The sequence below is a fragment of the Taudactylus pleione genome, unplaced genomic scaffold (assembly GCF_031769625.1).
Source record: "Taudactylus pleione unplaced genomic scaffold, aTauple2 ptg000005l, whole genome shotgun sequence".
Taxonomy (NCBI): Eukaryota; Metazoa; Chordata; class Amphibia; order Anura; family Myobatrachidae; genus Taudactylus; species Taudactylus pleione.
In genome coordinates, this window is record NW_028284408.1 from 14,629,443 (window position 1) to 14,647,243 (window position 17,801).

Consider the following 17,801-nt stretch of genomic DNA (forward strand, 5'->3'; position numbering starts at 1 on the left):
ATCAGAAGGTGCTGTGGACGGGGATTTTGTGTAGTGTTCTCATAGTGAGGGAACTTACTGTCTAGTTAGAACCCAGACGGGTTAGGATTTGGTTTATGTTTTGTTTTATATATGTACCTGGCACAATAAAGACTGGCTCCGACCAGCTTGTACGAGAATCCCAGAATTGTGTCCTGTTTCTCCAGCTGCGGTGTGTGTAAAGAGGGAGTCCGTCTACCCCAGGAGGGGGACCCCTATCCCGACTTAGTCACACAAGGTATATGTTCTAATGCCAGCGCAGTCTCTTTAAACATTTTTTCTTTTTCTGTGTATTACATTTTTGGGGAATGTAGGCAGACTTCTCCGTTTTTTGAGTCAGCAGCTGTGGATATATGAGTTCTTTCACCCCACTAATCTAGCGCATCTGTTCTTTTAGAATTAGTATTTACACTATGTGTGGACCCTGATTCACGCACTTAACACTGCACCACTGACTCTACCAAACTAATTATCCCAAGTCATCACAACACCTATACATTATTACAACATATCACCAAGCTATCTACTTGCCTGTGACCCTATATTTTAACACGGTAAATACTTTGCATCCAGAATAAAACTCAGAAAGAACACTTTGCCTTCAGGGTGAGAATCAAAATAACTACTTTTTTTTTGTTTTCAGCACAGGCAAGACTTATTGAGATACAAACAATTCTGACATGCAAATCCTAAACTATGAGATTGATGGTTTTAGCTCATTTCTGCATGCCATCATTTTCCTGCTTTTTAATCAGGTTACCTTGTACAACAAACACAAGATTTTGCTTAGCCAGCACATAGCATAGTTTTGGAACTATTTCTTCAGTCAAAAGTCTGATCACTACGCTAGGTAATATAATAAGGGCAGGTGTGGTACTATACACTGTACAGTAAGTGTCATTTCATTGGGGCCACAGGCTGAAAGTAGCAGTAGTTTATAAGCACATACATCCACTTACCCTATTTCATACTAAACAATTATGGCTATATGGGCAAAGGGGCAACATCAAAGCTGCATTAGAGACAATTCATGCTTTGTTCTGGCACTGTATAAATATATGTACTGTGTAATACTGCTTGTGTAGGTGCTACTGTACTTTACATATTCAGATTTAAAATTAAATTAATTGTAATCTGAGAGAGAGTTGACAAAGTACTGAATACTTTTAGGAATAGATGCATAATATTCTAAATACAGGCTTCCTAGTCAGCTCAGACTGGTCTCCAAAGTTCAATATGGCCATAAAAGAAATACAGTTATCAGTGGTGATGGTGAGGACTCCTCCTGTGATAAGTGTGGTATGGAAGTAGGATCAGTCCTTATATGAAATGCGTAGTCACATGTTCTTACAAAATTATATAGGTTGGTGTTGGTGTCATGGTACACCCGCCACATGCAGTCTGTAAAACACTGTACCCTGTAATGCAGAGTAAAATTTAAAACACACACAAAAAACAGCTAAAAAGAAAACCTAGGCCCCCAGTTTTCCTAAGACCTCCTGTCTTTTTATAGTGCTTTATCGTTCAAGAGGAAAAACAGAATCCTGTTGGAAATTCCAAGTAACATTTACAGAAAAAAGATGGTAATAAAATTATGTTAGAAGATGTTTATTAACAAAATGTCAAAACCAGATGTGAAGAGGAACAAAATAGTATATGGACATTTGAAAATATCCAAAGTAATGTTTTTATTGCAACTACTGTTACGAGTCATACAAATGTTTTATTTGTTCCCTAGAGTACTGGATGATGGAATGACGTACTGCAGCTCAATGGCTGTATTCTGTATTTTGGTTATTCTAGATACAAGTCACCTTTACCATCTACTCAGAGTCTACAGTTGGGGGGCAGAGAAAATATATCATAAGTGCTATATCATTAAGCTGATGTGAGCGACCACCATACTTTTTATTTGCAGTTCTGAGATGCATGAAGGGAGCCAGCATTGGGAGGATGTGCTGGCCCATATAGTGCCATTTGGAGGTTTCTGGGGTAACCCTAGGTGAGTCACCTCTCGGCTTATACATGTGTTGTTATTATGCAGTACATTCATTTGTAATTATATGACCCAGAGTGGGTGCTACTATTAGGTAGCAATAATTATTTTGGGGTGAGCGTTTGGGTGTGGGGCCCCCGGAGTTACTCGGGCTGGGCCTTTTTCAGGGCATCACCACTTAATTCACATAGACACTTTTTCATCACTTTTCTATTTGTTTGTCCATTATTTATGTAATTTTAATTCTCTCTCATTATATTAACACTTATTGATTATCTTTACATATCTATACTTTACACTTCACTATCACCTTTTTTCCCTTTTTCGTGTGATGCCCTGGGGATGGTCCTTGGCTGGATTATTTTGGGGTGCCTCGAACGTGAATCCCTTAATGTTAGGGACATATAGAGGAGCCTTGACGTTGGCCCGGCGCTTAATTATATATTTGCAAATGCATGCTACTAATACCTCTGAATTTCTATTATCATGTAGGATTCAAGTATTTTTGTTGATATTGCTGCAGTGTGCTGGAGCATCTGGTCCTTGCCGGCATCCAGATTTACCTTGTCTGCCGTCAAAGCCAGACAAGGTAAATCTGGATGCCGACAGGGACCTTGCATTAACAGATCCTGCCATAGAGAAAGAGGATATGGACCGTCTATGGATAGATTCTATATATCGGTGAACCAATAACGTCTGGGCCAAGCCGGAGCCACTAGTGTTATTGTTCCGCCTTCCTGCTTGAATTTCCGGAGGACTCTTAGGAGGAGGGAAATTGCAGGAAATAGATACATCAGCTTGAAGTCCCATCTTACTGCCAGTGCGTCCACAAATGCTGCTTATGGGTCTCTGGACCTGGACACGTACCTGGGGACCTTGTGGTTGTGACATGATGCCATGAGATCTATGTCTGATAGACCCCATTTGTTCACCAAGAGCTGAAACCACTCTCCAGCGTGTATGTTCCGACGACTTAGGAAGTCTGCTTCCCAATTGAGGACTCCCGGTATGTATATTGCCGAGATTGCCGGAAGATGACGTTCTGCCCAAATCAGAACCTTTGTCACTTCCTTTATTGCTGCATGACTTTGTGTGCCTCCTTGATGATTGAGATAGGCCACTGTAGTCGTGTTGTCGGACTAGATCTGGACCGGCCTGCCCTGGAGCAGGTCCTGTGTCATGATCAGTGCTTTGTATACTGCTCGCAGTTCCAGAATATTTATTGGCAGATGACTTTCCCGATTTATCCATCTACCCTGAAAGGTGTGATGACTCGTCACTGCTTCCCATCCACAATATGGAATCCAGAATGGGCGCCCTTTGTCAAGATGATCCTTTTAGCCACCACAGGAGGGAGAGACGAACCTATGGAGTGATAAGGCTCTGCTGAGACTTTATTAGATGATACTGTCTGTTCCACCAGGAGAGGATCAATTTTTACAGAGGCCTGGAATGAAACTGAACATATCCCACCATGTCTAAGGTGGATACCATTGTTTCCAGGACCTGCTTTGCTGACAGGATGGATACCCTTTGATTGCGTAGCAGTTTGCATACATTCAATGATAGGGCCGCAATCTTGAAAGACCCTTTGTGCCTGAGAGTCCAGAAGTGCTACCAGATGTACCATCTTCTGTGTTGGAGAAATAGAGGATTTCTTCCAAATGATGATCCAGCCATGCTACTGTAGGCAGGCTACGGTCAGCTGAAGATGGTGTTGTAAAACAACTGGAGTTTGTGCCAATATCAGAAGGTCGTCCAGATATGGTAGTATTCTGACTCCCTGATGCCTAAGATAGGCTGTCATGACTGCCATTATCTTGGTAAATACCCGAGGGGCTGTTGATAGGCCAAAGGGCAGTGCCTGGAATTGGTAATGTTGCTGTAGGACAGCAAACCATATAAATTGTTGGTGGGATGGTGTAATAGGAACATGCAGATACGCATCCTGAATTTCCAGGGAAACCATAAAATCCCCAGCGTCCAATGACAAAATAATTGACCGGAGAGTTTCCATACGGAACTTGGGTACATGGATAAACCTGTTGAGGGTTTTTAGATTTAGGATAGGACGAGGAGACCCATTCAGTTTCTCAACCAAAAATATATTGGAATAACCCCTTCCTTGTTGTAACACAGAAACCGGTATAATTACCCCTGCCTACAGCAGGGAATGAATGGCCTCCTGAAGGGCCACACTGACCACCCCTGATGGAGGAATTGTGCATAAGCGTCTTGATAAAGAACAGTAAAAAATTCTGTAGAACGGTTTTGAAATATTTGCTTATTAGGAGATCATGGATTTGTAAAAGTCACTTGTGGACTGTGTATTTGAATACCCCATCCAGCTGCATTGTGCTTATGAGTGTTCCTCGGGAATATATGTAGACTGACACTTTGATATTGTCAACAAATATATTTATTATTACAGTATGCTGTGACTTGTTGTTTGCCGTAACTATGTGCACTTATTACTTATTTGCATCCATTTACATTCGCTCTTTGTTTTTGATGGACTATAAGCAGGTTTGTTCAGACGTGTCATACAACGCATGTCTCCGGTAGAAAGATTATACAATAAATAAAGCTTGTCATGTGAGAAATTAACCTCTGATCAAGTACAACATACAAAAACCAGTCACAAAACCCTAGCGGTAACTGAAACTAAATTTTAACAAAAAGACTGATCATATATATTGATATAGGCTTAGGTAGAATGGAGGAGGAATAATATGGCACTGTTAGCCAGTATATTTAATACCTTAAGAAGGGACTAATTTGAAAATGATCTAGTTAGAGAACTCCTCCAATAAATAAGATGAAGATGCCATATACCCCATTCTCTTCTCTTATAAAAGCGAAAATTTGTCCTTCTATCTTTCAATACAAATCCACATTTTACAAGCCACGATCGTGAAATATTACATAGGAGCATATTAAAACACGACAGAGGCAACTAAAAATTTTTTTAATTGAAATTAATTAGTTAATTTTTAATTAATGAAAAACCACAATTTTTGCATAGCATTCGCCCCCTACAGGTCAGGTACGGAATTACAAAAGGATTTAGCGTATCTACTATTTTTTCTTTTCTATCTTCTCTACTATATCAAAGCGAAAATTTGTCCTTCTGTACTTCTGTCTTTCTATACAAATCCACAGTTTACAAGCGAAGATCGTGAGATTTTACATAAGAGCGTATTAAAACACGGTGGAGGCAACTAAAACATTTTTAAATCAAAATGAATTACTGTTAATTTTTAATTAATTTAAAACCACAATTTTTGCTGGACGCTCATTGTGGGGCCTCACGACATATAGGTAGGGCCTTGGAGCAAGGGTTTTGTGTTGTCATGTTTTGTCATGATCTTAAGGTTTATTACCGAAGAACGCTTTAGCAGGCTTTGCCAGCATTCTCAGCTCTCTGACTATACCAAATTACGCAACAACATTTACTTCTTTCTTCCAACTGTATCAAAATGATGACTTTGCAAGGACCCTGCTGTACTGTGAGCTGCCAAAATATTACGCATGGAATGCTTTTCCCAAAGTTTTTCTGCGCAGAAAACAGGGAGTCGCTGTAGATTGTCATCCTGGTATTGGAACAAGTTTGTCACACTTTTTGTGAGGCCTGCCTATGGAGAGGTTGATTGGAGGATGATGTGTAAACAAACATTCTTAAAATCCCGGGCAACGCCGGGTACTCCAGCTAGTATATATATATTGTACAGGTTTATAACTAACCATTTGTATCTTATGGTTTTTATGTAGGTTTAATTTTTTTTCTTCCCCTTTTTTATGTGCTTATATTGTAATACATTGAAGTAAATGTCCAAGATCCTTACTCTACTAATTATTATCTCTCTGTTTAATTTGGCGGTCATATTTCCTCCTCCTCCTTTTCCATTCACTACTTGAATAGGTGCATCCTATTCCCTGTGATCAGCCATCACAGCAGGTATAATCACGGGTGGCTTCTCAGCTTACTAATTTTTAACCTACTATTTATAACAAATATTTACCAACCTTATATCACAAGTGTGAGCTGTAAGCCTCCATGTTTACCTTGTGACCATATTTTATAAAAAATGCTGTTCTACATTACATAATGTATAACTTCAGGTGAGCTCTGAATTGTGTAATACACATCAAAGGCTCAGAATTGTAAAATGATAATGGATAGAACACTGGCAGAATGGGCTTACTTGTAAAACAGGTCAGAGCCTCCCCGCATTTACTATACTAGAATGGACTTATCTACATAAAAGGGGGGATCTCATGCTTTATATCTACCACATCATGTCTGAAGTCAGGAGAAGTGACGAGTGTAAAAGCAAATCATCAATGGTGAGAGTCCCAAACACCAGAACTTTGCCACAGTGCTAGCTGTGTGTGATAAATGTGTTCCTATCTAATTGTATTGGTGGATGAAGAGGTGCTACAAACAGGCTCTCTTTTCTGGATGCACCGATTTTCATTATAATATATTATGGGATAAATACAATTGGAAGCAATGTGACATAACATTTTTCTGTCCATCCTTGTGGGGATGCGAGGTAAAATGCACAATGTACGGGTGATGCAGGAGTGATGTATGTTGCCAGCGATATTACTGTGTCAAAAAGCACATTAACAGGATTGCACATACCTCACTTTTAATTGAATCAACCCCTATTTATTTCAGCATCAGTGTATGAAGACCAGCAGAACAACAAACATAAATGCTGTGTACAACACAAATGCCAAGCATTAATGATTAGCACAGCAGCTAAAAATACAAATATACTTACATTGGCTGCATAACTTCATATTTTATCCTTAAAAATATTTTCTCTCTCCTGACTATAAATTGTAATGCCCTGTTTGCTAATGTAATAGTACTAAATGTAAGAATCAGCTTTAAAACAAATACATGAATAATCGAGTCCACAAGAAACTGCATTGAAAAACCAAAGCAAAAAGTTCAAACCAACTTGCTAAAGAGCGAGACCTAACATTATGCACAGCTACAAGCTGACACATAGATATCTAATTTGCCATTATGTTCAAGCGCTTTTTTACAGATATATTGCAATGTGATATTTATCTTATACTTCAAACAGGGACTTAAAAATCAATAGAGCCCTCAAACTACTTTACACCACCAGTCAGAGGCTTTTTAGTCTTATTAATGTAAAATCAGAACATCTAAAAGCTTGCTCCAGAAATTGCATTCACAGCATTATTATATTGATCTAACGTCAGCTGGGAAATTAAAACACTGCTATTAGGACGTTCAAGGCCATGTGAATTTAGTTTGTAAGATCTTTACCTTTTTGTTAGACAGCCCATAAAAAAATAAAATACACATACTAATAAAAATAAGCCACATGAAGATGAGTTCATACACGGCTAGTGTTGTTTTACCCTTCAGATTAAAGTTAACTTGATTCATATAAATGGATATGGATAAATGTAACTGGTATTTGTTTAATTATATTTGGTCAGTTTGGGCAGATATTGCACAGTCGAATGATTGCTCTAAATCAGAGGTTCCCAAATGCAGACCTCAAGGCTCCCCAGCAGATCAGGTTTTAGAGATATCCATGGTTGAGCACAGGTGGTTAAATCAAATTGAGTAATGTACTGTACTAATTAAGCCACCTGTATGGATAGCTCAACCTGAACTGTTGGAGAGCCTTGAGAACCGTGTTTGGGAACCTCTGCTCCACGCAATGAAAATGTAGGTTGGTTTGCCCTAGCAGAACAAAACATCTGACTCCCTTTATGTAAGAGAAGCAGAAAAGGCAGAACAGTATGGACATTTCACTTATATATCTTTTATATAAGTAGCAAATAATATTATGTGACTTAAAATGGCTTCCATATACCTACCCTCCAACATGACCCGTTCCATTAGGTACAAAATGCGCTGTCCCTGGACTTCCCACCTAATGTATGATTGCAGTCACCTGTGTTGAGCTAGGTAATTGATGAGAAATGTGTTTCACCACAGGTGTCTGCAATCATACATTAGGCAGGAAGTCCAGGAGCAGAGCACTTTGTACCTAATGGAACGGGTCATGTTGGAGGGTCTGCATATATTCTTCTATATGAAGAGACTTATCTATGACGGATGGATTAAGGGCCTGATTCAGAGGCGATCGCTATTTGTGAGTGCTCGCTCTGAATCAGTGCAGATTTTTAGTTTTAAAAATTCGCCTCCAGGCCGCTCGCATAGCTGTGGGTGACCACCCCTACAGCTTTTGCGAGTGGCCTGGCGATGGTCGTGATTATCGCGACCATCGGGCTTGCGACGAGACCCTTGTGGTAGGGTCTCGGTTCCTGCAAGCCCGAGTGAGCTTCCTGCTCTAATAGAGCAGGAGGTTCACTACTGACATCACGAATGATGTCAGTAGGGCTGCCCACAAACGGCAGGCGTTCCTTTGGGAATGTCTCCGTTTGTCCAGCCACCCCCTCGCCCTGTCTACAAAACGGGGCGAGCTGTCAATCAACATCGACAGCTGCCCCGTTTTGTAGCGAGCCCCGGAGCAAGTGGTTCTCACTCGCTACGGGGCTTGCGCACGCCGCGTGTGTGCGCTGGCCGAACTTCGACCCGCTTGCGAGCCCTATGCGCTCGCGAGTGGGTCTGAATCAGGCCCTGAGTGGATATTTCAATGTGCGTCAGTTCTGAACAGACAAAGACATTCCAGTTATGGGCAGGAGCCACCAATAGGACATTGTGTATTTAGAAGACAAGCTCCATAACCAATAAAACAATTTGTGATGTAATGCTATGCCTCTCTATTTCCACCTACTGAGAGAATGTAAAATGTACATGCTTTGTTCTTTGCAGTTAGAGCTGTTTAAATTTGAATTTGCCTACCCTCCCGATTCGGCCGGGAGCCTCACGAAAATCGGGTGGCACCCCCGGAATGGCAGGCAAGCCTCTGGCGACCACCGACCCCTCTGCCCCCACCCCCCTCGCAGTTATGAGACAATCCCCAACAGCAGGGGTGACCCATGACGGGATTCACGCTGAATCGCATCATTCTGACCCCGCCCCCTGCTTCACAATGCCGGTAGTCTTGGCATTGTGTAGCAAGGATGTGGCCAAAATTAAGCAATCATGTGGCCACACCCCCTGCTCCGCTTCCAATGCCAGCCACGTTCTCTTGCTTTGCCTAACTGGCTGCCCCCTCCCGGAGGGGGCAGCCAGAATGTCGGCAACCCTGCTTATAGTTGGCTGGAACTTATTATGATACAGTACTTTGTCTGTTATATTTATACTTCTGAAATATAATTAAAACAATTCTTGCACTTAGGGTTTATTTCTAATGACACAGACAATCAGTTATTAATCAGTTTTAATAGGAGCAAGAAGAAGAAGAAAAGCTATTTTATATTTTAAAAAAGTGATGAAATAGGATGTTGATGATTTATCTGATCAATTTATTCTGCACCACTGCCTATTACACAGAGAGCGCTGGGAAGAGGTATGCTGCTGCATGCAGAATGGGAAAGTAAAAGAGGAATTTGAAGCATGGATCACTGGATGATCGCACCTCTGTGAAACTGCCGGTCCCACTTTTGGAATTTAATGTATGCAGAATACCACTGTTATGTTCTCATCTCTACTGCTGATCATATAGGGGACCAGTTCTGACTGTCTTTGCAATGAATAAGGCATTCATTTACACAGTTGTCCATATTGCTCTCTGGGCAGTTATAAAAAGGCACAAAATAGGTACTTACATTGACTGAGAATCCCCAGGGATTCTATTTTGTAAACCTCCTTGGCCTGTTCCAACGTCTCTTCATGTGTCGCCTTCTCATTCATCAGGCGCCGAATATGACTGTTTGCGGACTGTACCATGGAGTAGAACTGATTTGCAGATCTTCGATTCACCTCTCCTCTCTCTATCCAAGTTACAAGAACACTGATAGCCTCTGAGAATTTGTTGTCATCTGGAAGAGAATAAAAACAGATCGATTCTTCACCTGAAAATCAACTAAACCTGCGGTCCTGTATTCTACATTCTGAAGACCACAAAGTAATCAATTATGAGACTGTACAACATTTTACATAAATATCTGGTAGGTATAAAGAGTGTCAGGGAACCATGCCACTCTGATTGCTCATTATTATTATTATTATTATTATTATTAATTACCCAACTAAATTCATATTTTGTTAATTTCACTGATTGTAATACACCACTGGGTATTACTTTGTAACTGCCACTACAGGTTTGTCCATTAATTACAGAATGGCACAACTCTGTATCAACTAGCTAATCACTTAATATTTCCCCCTCTCAGTATTTAGAAGGATATGATATACAAGCAAGCAGGCCAAGAATTAGTTTAGAGCAACTTAGAACAGTGGAATTTAATATACAGAACTGGCACAAATTCCTTCAAAATACAATAGGATTTATTACAAATTGCAAGGTAAGGGAATTTAAAGAACAAACACATGAATAATCACCTTACATACGGCTGATTTGGAAGGTTGGGATAGACTTCACTGTTGGACTGGGACTAGCAAAATGATCCTCAGAGAAGTCAACTCCTATCCCCCAACTTCATTCTACCCCCTGCGACTGCAGAAAGGAAATAATTGTGTGTGTATATTTATACCTCACCATCACTGTGCGCTAGAGATGTGCGGACACACCCAAACTTAGAGGCTTTGTGTTTAACCAAGCCAGGGATTTGGATCTTCCTGCCCTGTTTGGATCTCAAAATTAGGCAAAATGTAATCTTCCTGGTATCAGATCTTGCATATTTAGGATTGCATATTAAAGTCGCTCCCTCGTGATCGGGTGCCATTTCACACTGGAGACTGGAAGGAGAGTGTGTGGGTATAGGGGCACTATGTATACGAATTTAAAAAAAGTTTAGGAGCACTGTTTGGCAGGGGCACTGTGTACTGTGGGCTGGCTGCAGCACTCTGCGAGGCACAAAAACGCCACAGGAGTGGACTGCAGCACTGTGCTGTTTGTTTGTTACTATAAAAGTCTACTAGGGCACTTTTTTTTCTAAAAAAGATTAGGAGCACTGTGTTAAAGGGGCACTGTACTAGAGCACTGTGTGCTGCTGCAGGACTGTGAGGCACAAAAATGCCATAGGTGTGGGCTGCAGGACTGTGTTACTTAAAAAGCCTACTGGGGCTTTATAAAACAAAAAAATAGACATCATTACTATTAGGGTGCCACCCTTATAATAGGAGTGCTGTGAGGCAGTTTGTGTGTACAGGGCCTTCAGGCTCTGTTAAAAAATGTTTACTGAAAACTTGTGTGTTAAAAATGATAACAGCATTGGAATGCCACCCAGTTTATACTAGGAGCATTGTGAGACGATATGGATCAGTTCATAGAACAGCAGGAGCAGCAACACAGTGCTATTGCTGGAGGATGCTGCCAGCAGTCATGATAGTATTTCAACATCTACTATAGGTGGTCCAGGGGAAATAAAGTTTAAAAATAAACAATATTCACAATGTTAAAGAAAACATCACGTATAATAAGAAAGGGCAAATTTACAGCTGTAAAATGTAAAATTGCCAACATTCCATACACCACATGCAGTGGCAAGGAAAGGCTGGTGGTCCTGCTACTGATGTTTCATGCACTAGAATGCCTATTGTGGAAGCTGGGGCCAAACACAGGCAGGCATCTTCTGAGATGTTGCCCATAGCAACCAATCAGATTCTACTTATCATTTATCTAGCACCTTCTATAATATAATAGCTAGAATTTGATCAGTTGCTATGGGCAACATCTCCACTTCTAAAAACCCGCACTTTAGTAAATATGTCTCTTAGAGTGAGAAGGTTTCAGAAAAAAGAGCCTATATTCTGTGTGCAACTGCTGGTGTATATGCCTGCCAAATGCTACGTTTTAAATCAGCAGAAGCTGCTTGTGCGTTCTATTCGCACCGCTGTGCAAATAAGACTCATTTGAATGTAAAAAGTCGCACAAAAAGATGCTCAATGCTACAGAGTCACGCCACGGTGCAATTGGAAGGCCTGTTTAACGCGCAAGGAGGCTAGATGTACAGTATGTGGACACATCTGTAGTTCTTCATTAATGAAAACATTCTTTCTATGGGGTTGTAGTTTATTAAGCTGCCATAATAAATGCCACTGCTGTGTTGCAATGTTTCATACAGGTAGATGTGCTGCTGCTCTGTTGCTTAGTTTAGCTAGCCAGCCTTTGGCCAATATTGGTTAACAATTGTGAGCTGTGAGGTGGTCCAAATTGACTGGAAATTAATGTTATTTAAAGTTAATACTAATATAGGGACAAAAATAGGCCCAAATTATATAATTTTAGCAGTTTTTATAAAAAAACACATGAGGGTGGTTTTGGCAAAACCAAAACACGACGATGAATAATGGTGCATACACACGATCAGATTTTTTCTTCAGATATGGACGATAACGATTTAAAAATCGTTCAGTCGTTCATATCTGATGGAAAATCGTTCATATCTGACATGCCTGAACGATGGACGATCAACGATGCGCGTTCCCGTTTGTCAGATAACGATATCTGACATCTGATGGGTTTGCAGTCAGACTTGGACGATTCCATTCTTTTTAATGCAGTCAAAAATCGTTCAATCGTTCAAATCGTTCAAAACTTTGGTCAAATCGTCCAAATCGTTCAAATCGTTTAATCGTTCAGTCGTTCATCTGACAAATCTGACAAGTCTGACAAATCTGACCGTGTGTACGCTGCTTTAGAGCCAAAACACGCTGGTCCATGCACATCTCTACTGTGCACATTCCAGACAATCTTCTCATTATAAAATATGTCCTTGTGCTGACAATCTACCCATCTAATTCCAAGTTCTTTAAAACAGTAATAAAAATTAGAAATGGGCAAATATAAATGTGGATATTAAATATTAGAGATATGTGCTAGCTAGTGGGGTTCCTTAAATATCGTAATCACTCACAACTTCTACCATTGCTGTACCTCGAAGAACATACAGATGTGTCCTCATACACCAATCCCTTTTGCCCTAAACAGTATGGCACATATCCCATACTTCTTACTTTTTCTTCAGTTTTGCGACTTTTTCCTCAATTTTATGTTGTTGTTTGCTCATAGTGTACTAGGTGCTTAGGATCACTGTTTTGGTGCGGAAAAGTAGCAAAGTCCGTAGCGTGATAAGCCGGGCTTTATGGCCTGATTTGGGAATAAGTGTATGTGGACACATTTGAAGCTTTTATCTCGTCACAGAATTAGAGCAAATATCAGTAACAAAGTATTGATTTAAACAGAAGTTTACTAGTAGTGAATTCATTAATCCAGTTCCCAATCTCAGTCCTCAAGGCACCCCAACGGTCCAGGTTTTAAAGATATCCATGGTTTAGCACATATTGTTAAATCAAAAGACTGAGATATTAATTGAGTCACCTGTGCCCAAGCATGGTTATCCTTAAAACCTGGACTATAAGGATGCCTTGAGGACTGAGTTTGGGAACCTCTGGATTAAAGAATTCATTGCTACCAAATGGGAACTTCCCTACCAGATAGCTGGGTAAAATGTGCACCTGGGAAATTAGTTATATCTACAATATTGCACCAGGCTAGGCCTCTAGTGTCACACAAAGTATTAAATAAGCTAAAAATAAATACAAAAGGCCATATCTTACTTTATAAACATATACATTAGCTTCAATGACACAATGTAGAAGAGATAGAGATATACAGAGGTATGCGTCCAGCATCCCAGCGGTCTGGATGCCGACGCTTACGTTACCGGCGCCAGAATATGGACGCCGGTCACAGTCTCGGGGGGCATCCTGACTGCCGGGATGCCGAAGGTGAGTAGCGGGGTGGGAGGGTTAGGTTTAGGCACTAGGTGGAGGGTTAGGCACTAAGGGGGGAAGTCTAGGTTAGGGTGCGGGAAGGGGGAGGTTAGGTTTAGGCACTGGGGGGGGGTTAGGGTAGGGAGAGGGTTAGCATACCGACCACCAAGTGTTGGTATGTTAACTCTGTCGGGATCCAGGCGTCGGGATTCTGACCACCTGGATCCCATCTGTCGGTATTACATATCGATTCCTATACAGAGGAGGTAGTATTATTAAACGCATAAAATTAATTACAGCTAGTCCCAATTAAGGTGGAATAGTCTAAACTTTGGCTTTCAGAAAGTGTTGTCTTCATGACTTAAAGGTAGAGCCTCACAATTGAAGGGTCAGGTTTTATACAATCTAAGGGGAGAATTCTCAAACCTTCTAATGAAGACAAATGGAGGTGTTGTTCATAGTAACCAAGATTCTAGCTATCATTTTATAGAATGTACTAAATGATAGCTAAAATCTTATAGGTTGCTATAGGTAGCACCTCCTCTTTAGAAGGTTTGATAAAATTCCCCCATTATCTCACCAAATTTTGGTAGTCTTAAAACTGTTGTGTGAAAAAATGCAGCATAAAACTGTAGAAACAAAACCTCCTACCGTTACAGGTTTCGTAAAACAACAAACAAGCATGCCAGCAAGTAAGCCAGCAAGCAAGTATACCAACAAGCAAGTATACCAGCAACTAAGCCAGCAAGCAAGTATACCAGCAAGTATGACGGCAAGCAAGCCAGCCAAGAAAGTATGCCAGCAGAAACCTAACAGGAGTGTCAGACTGAATGGGATTGAAATACCGGTGGCTCAACAGCCGCCGGTTCAAAGCCCGACACTGAGAGATCCCGACGGGCGTTGGTAAGTACCCTAACCCTCCCCTCTCCCCCCCCCCCTAGCCATCCTTTAGGGTGTGCCTAACCCTAACCTCCCCTCCTAGTGCCTAACCCTAACCTCCCCCCAGGGGTGCCTAAACCTAACCCCCCCTCCCCGCACCCTAACCCTCCTGGGGGGCTGCCTAGCCTTAACCTCCCGCCCTAGTGCCTACCCCTAACCCCCCCCTTCCCCTAGCCTAACCGTAACTTTCCCCAAGGGGGTGCCTAACCCTAAGTCCCCCCGGGAGTCACTAAACCTAACCCCCCCATCGCCGGGCTAAGTGTTATACTTACCCGTCAGCAGACAATCGAGATGGCGGGGTCGGTCCTCCGGCGTCGGGATTAAGATAGGTGTCGGCATTTCGAGGCCTATCTTAAGTCCCTTGTTGGGCAGGTCCAGTCGAGATTTAGACTGGCGTCCGCCGGTCAATTCACTACATCCCATGTCGAACACCTTTCATTGTAAGTAGGCATGCATAAAGAAAAAGCAAAAAAGTGTAATGAAACTGTAATTGGCTGAAACATCATTTCATTCTTAAAAACTCTGATACTTAAGTTATTCTTCAAATTTTCAAATTCGCCAATTTCACATTCTGTTTTTTTACGCTGGTTTAATGTTGCCACAAATCCCAAAAACAAATTACGAACCCAATCGGGGCATGGGGCGTGTTTGGCATTTCTGCATACAGAACCCAATCGGGGCATGGGGCGTGTTTGGCATTTCTGCACACAAAACACATGCAGCAGTGGTAAGCCTCTGAACGCAACGGTAATTGGGACTGTGCTATTAAAACCATGATGGTTGGGAGGTATGACAAAGGCATTACTTAAATGGAAAATATTATATTCAATAAGAACGCTGTTTAGAAAAGCAAAGTTATACAATTATTGTATTTAGGAAAATCCTCCATTGACGTGCATATAATATACAGCAGACAACCTGTACATTGCAGCAAACCTCCCTCACAGACAATTTTCATTACTTTCTCACCTATTTACTGCACCAGAAAGAGAACTGCATTACCCCAAAGAACAGCAAATGCCCAGGAAAATTTGCAGGTCTGCAAACTGGTCGCTCGTTTATCCATCTGCTCATGTTCACTCCCTCCATTTATAATATCAGACAAGTCTGGTGCCAGGAGAACATTATATTTTCCAAAATAATATGCAGTAACTTAAATAGGGGGCATTACTGAAAACTGGTGCATGTGAGTGTGCAGAAAAGGTGCTGTAATTCCTAGCAGCCAATCATGCTTTTCTTTTACAAACTGTACTACAACAATGACAGAATCTGATTGATCATTATGGGTTAGAGTACATTCTGCACGCTTAAATGTAGTACAGTTAGGAACTTTCAAACATTAATAGACTTACTAGCAGATGATATGAAGAACAAAAAAATACAACTATAACAACCTACTTTAATATGTGTACTACACACCACACTTATCAGGTATTTGTGGAATTAATATACAAATGAATCCTTACCTTTGAGCTTCTCGGCGAGTACCGTGGCTTCATGTTCAGAATAATGCATGATTGCTGGTGGGGACAGAGGACGTAGCTTGTCAACTTCTAGCATGCGGCGATGGCGTTCTTCCCTTGCAAACATTCTTTGCTTGCATTCCCATTCATAAAAATCATCTCTTGCTTGGGCGAAATCTACATGCAGACGACCAGAGTCCTTTTTATCTGTACTGGATCCTAACCTCATTCGATAACCTTCAAATAGTAGATTCCACAATTAAAATTACAAATTCAATTTACATGTTAATAAACAGCTATACATGTGAATAAATGTGCATTTGTAGTTTATATTTAGCCACAGTTAACATTAACATCACTTTGTAACTATGGGACTCCTAGACTACAGAAGAGTTGGATGATTAGTAAAGGGGTAAAGTGTTTCTACCAGAAAAGATACAGGAATGGATTGATAATGTGCACATCATTTTATTTAACCTTTTATTTGTGAAACAATGTACAAATGCCATTTACTGGCCCCTCCAACACACCATTATACACACCACCTTAAAGCCAGGAGAGTGCTCTAATGGTGCATAAACACGGTCAGATTTCTTATCAGATATGAACGACAACGATTGTAAAAATCGTTCAACCGTTCATATCTTTGACATGTAGGGAATGCATCGACCAACAATGCGCGTTCCTGCATGTCAGATAACGATATCGGACATCGACTGTGTTTGCAGACTGATTTGGATGAAGTTATTCATTTTAATACTGTCAGAAATCGTTCATTGTTCATGAAATCGTTGGTCAAATCGTTCATCTAGCAAGTCTGACCGTGTGTATGCACCATAAGTCTAAAAATGCCAAGTTTGGGACATTAATACCAGATGGATCCTGGGACCATTGCTTGGTGTGGAGCAGAGCAGCCCCTTAGATTCCCTAATGTCAGATAACTCCTGAAAATATGCCAGTTGTACTTCTATTCGTTCACAATAAATCTGCAAACACTTATCTATTGGAAACTTTTATTAATCAAATGCCCTTCATGTAGGTCTTCAGTTTAAATGTGTTTTTATTTATGGACAGCAGCTGCAAGTTACAACTTATGTGTCACATCAACCTTACTTAATATATCACTTTTCAAAGAAAAACATAATGGTTAAAACACAGATAAACATCTCAAGAAAGAATCTTTGTCTGGGTTTGTTGTCAATGTGCTTAACTTAAGAGAGTATATATATGTGGAGACTTGTGCAAATCCCAATCTGAATACAATATACAACAGTCCATCTGTGGGATCTATTATATAGGTGCAGATGGATATAGCTTTTCCCTGGCTCCCCAAAGTCCCTGGCCTTTATAATTGCTTCCAGAGTTTTTAAAATGAGAACTGCTGCTACATTTTTATTATGTTGTGCAGACCCATAGTACATAAGGCTGACACAGTGTCTGTACAATTCTCAGTTCTGCTCTTAGTTATTGTGGCAAATGACCTTTCTGCAATACTTAGATTTTATTGGAGTGAAATAATAAATGGTGTGCTGACAAAATGCTACTGCAAGGCAATCAAAGCCTATTTTACACTGTTAGT

At 40.8% G+C, this 17,801-nt stretch overlaps 1 protein-coding gene across 8 annotated transcripts in view; it reads right to left on the minus strand.

Moving 5' to 3' along the window:
* The window catches only part of ENOX1 (ecto-NOX disulfide-thiol exchanger 1), a 540,470-nt gene that overhangs the window by 116,730 nt on the left and 405,939 nt on the right, over nucleotides 1–17,801 (minus strand). For all 8 annotated transcript variants that reach the window (XM_088442288.1, XM_088442454.1, XM_088442218.1 and 5 more), the window contains 2 exons: nucleotides 16,226–16,459; nucleotides 9,749–9,961 (listed from right to left, as the gene is read on the minus strand). In XM_088442288.1, the coding sequence (XP_088298414.1) occupies nucleotides 9,749–9,961; nucleotides 16,226–16,459 (447 nt within the window). The remainder of the gene's footprint in view (nucleotides 1–9,748; nucleotides 9,962–16,225; nucleotides 16,460–17,801) is intronic.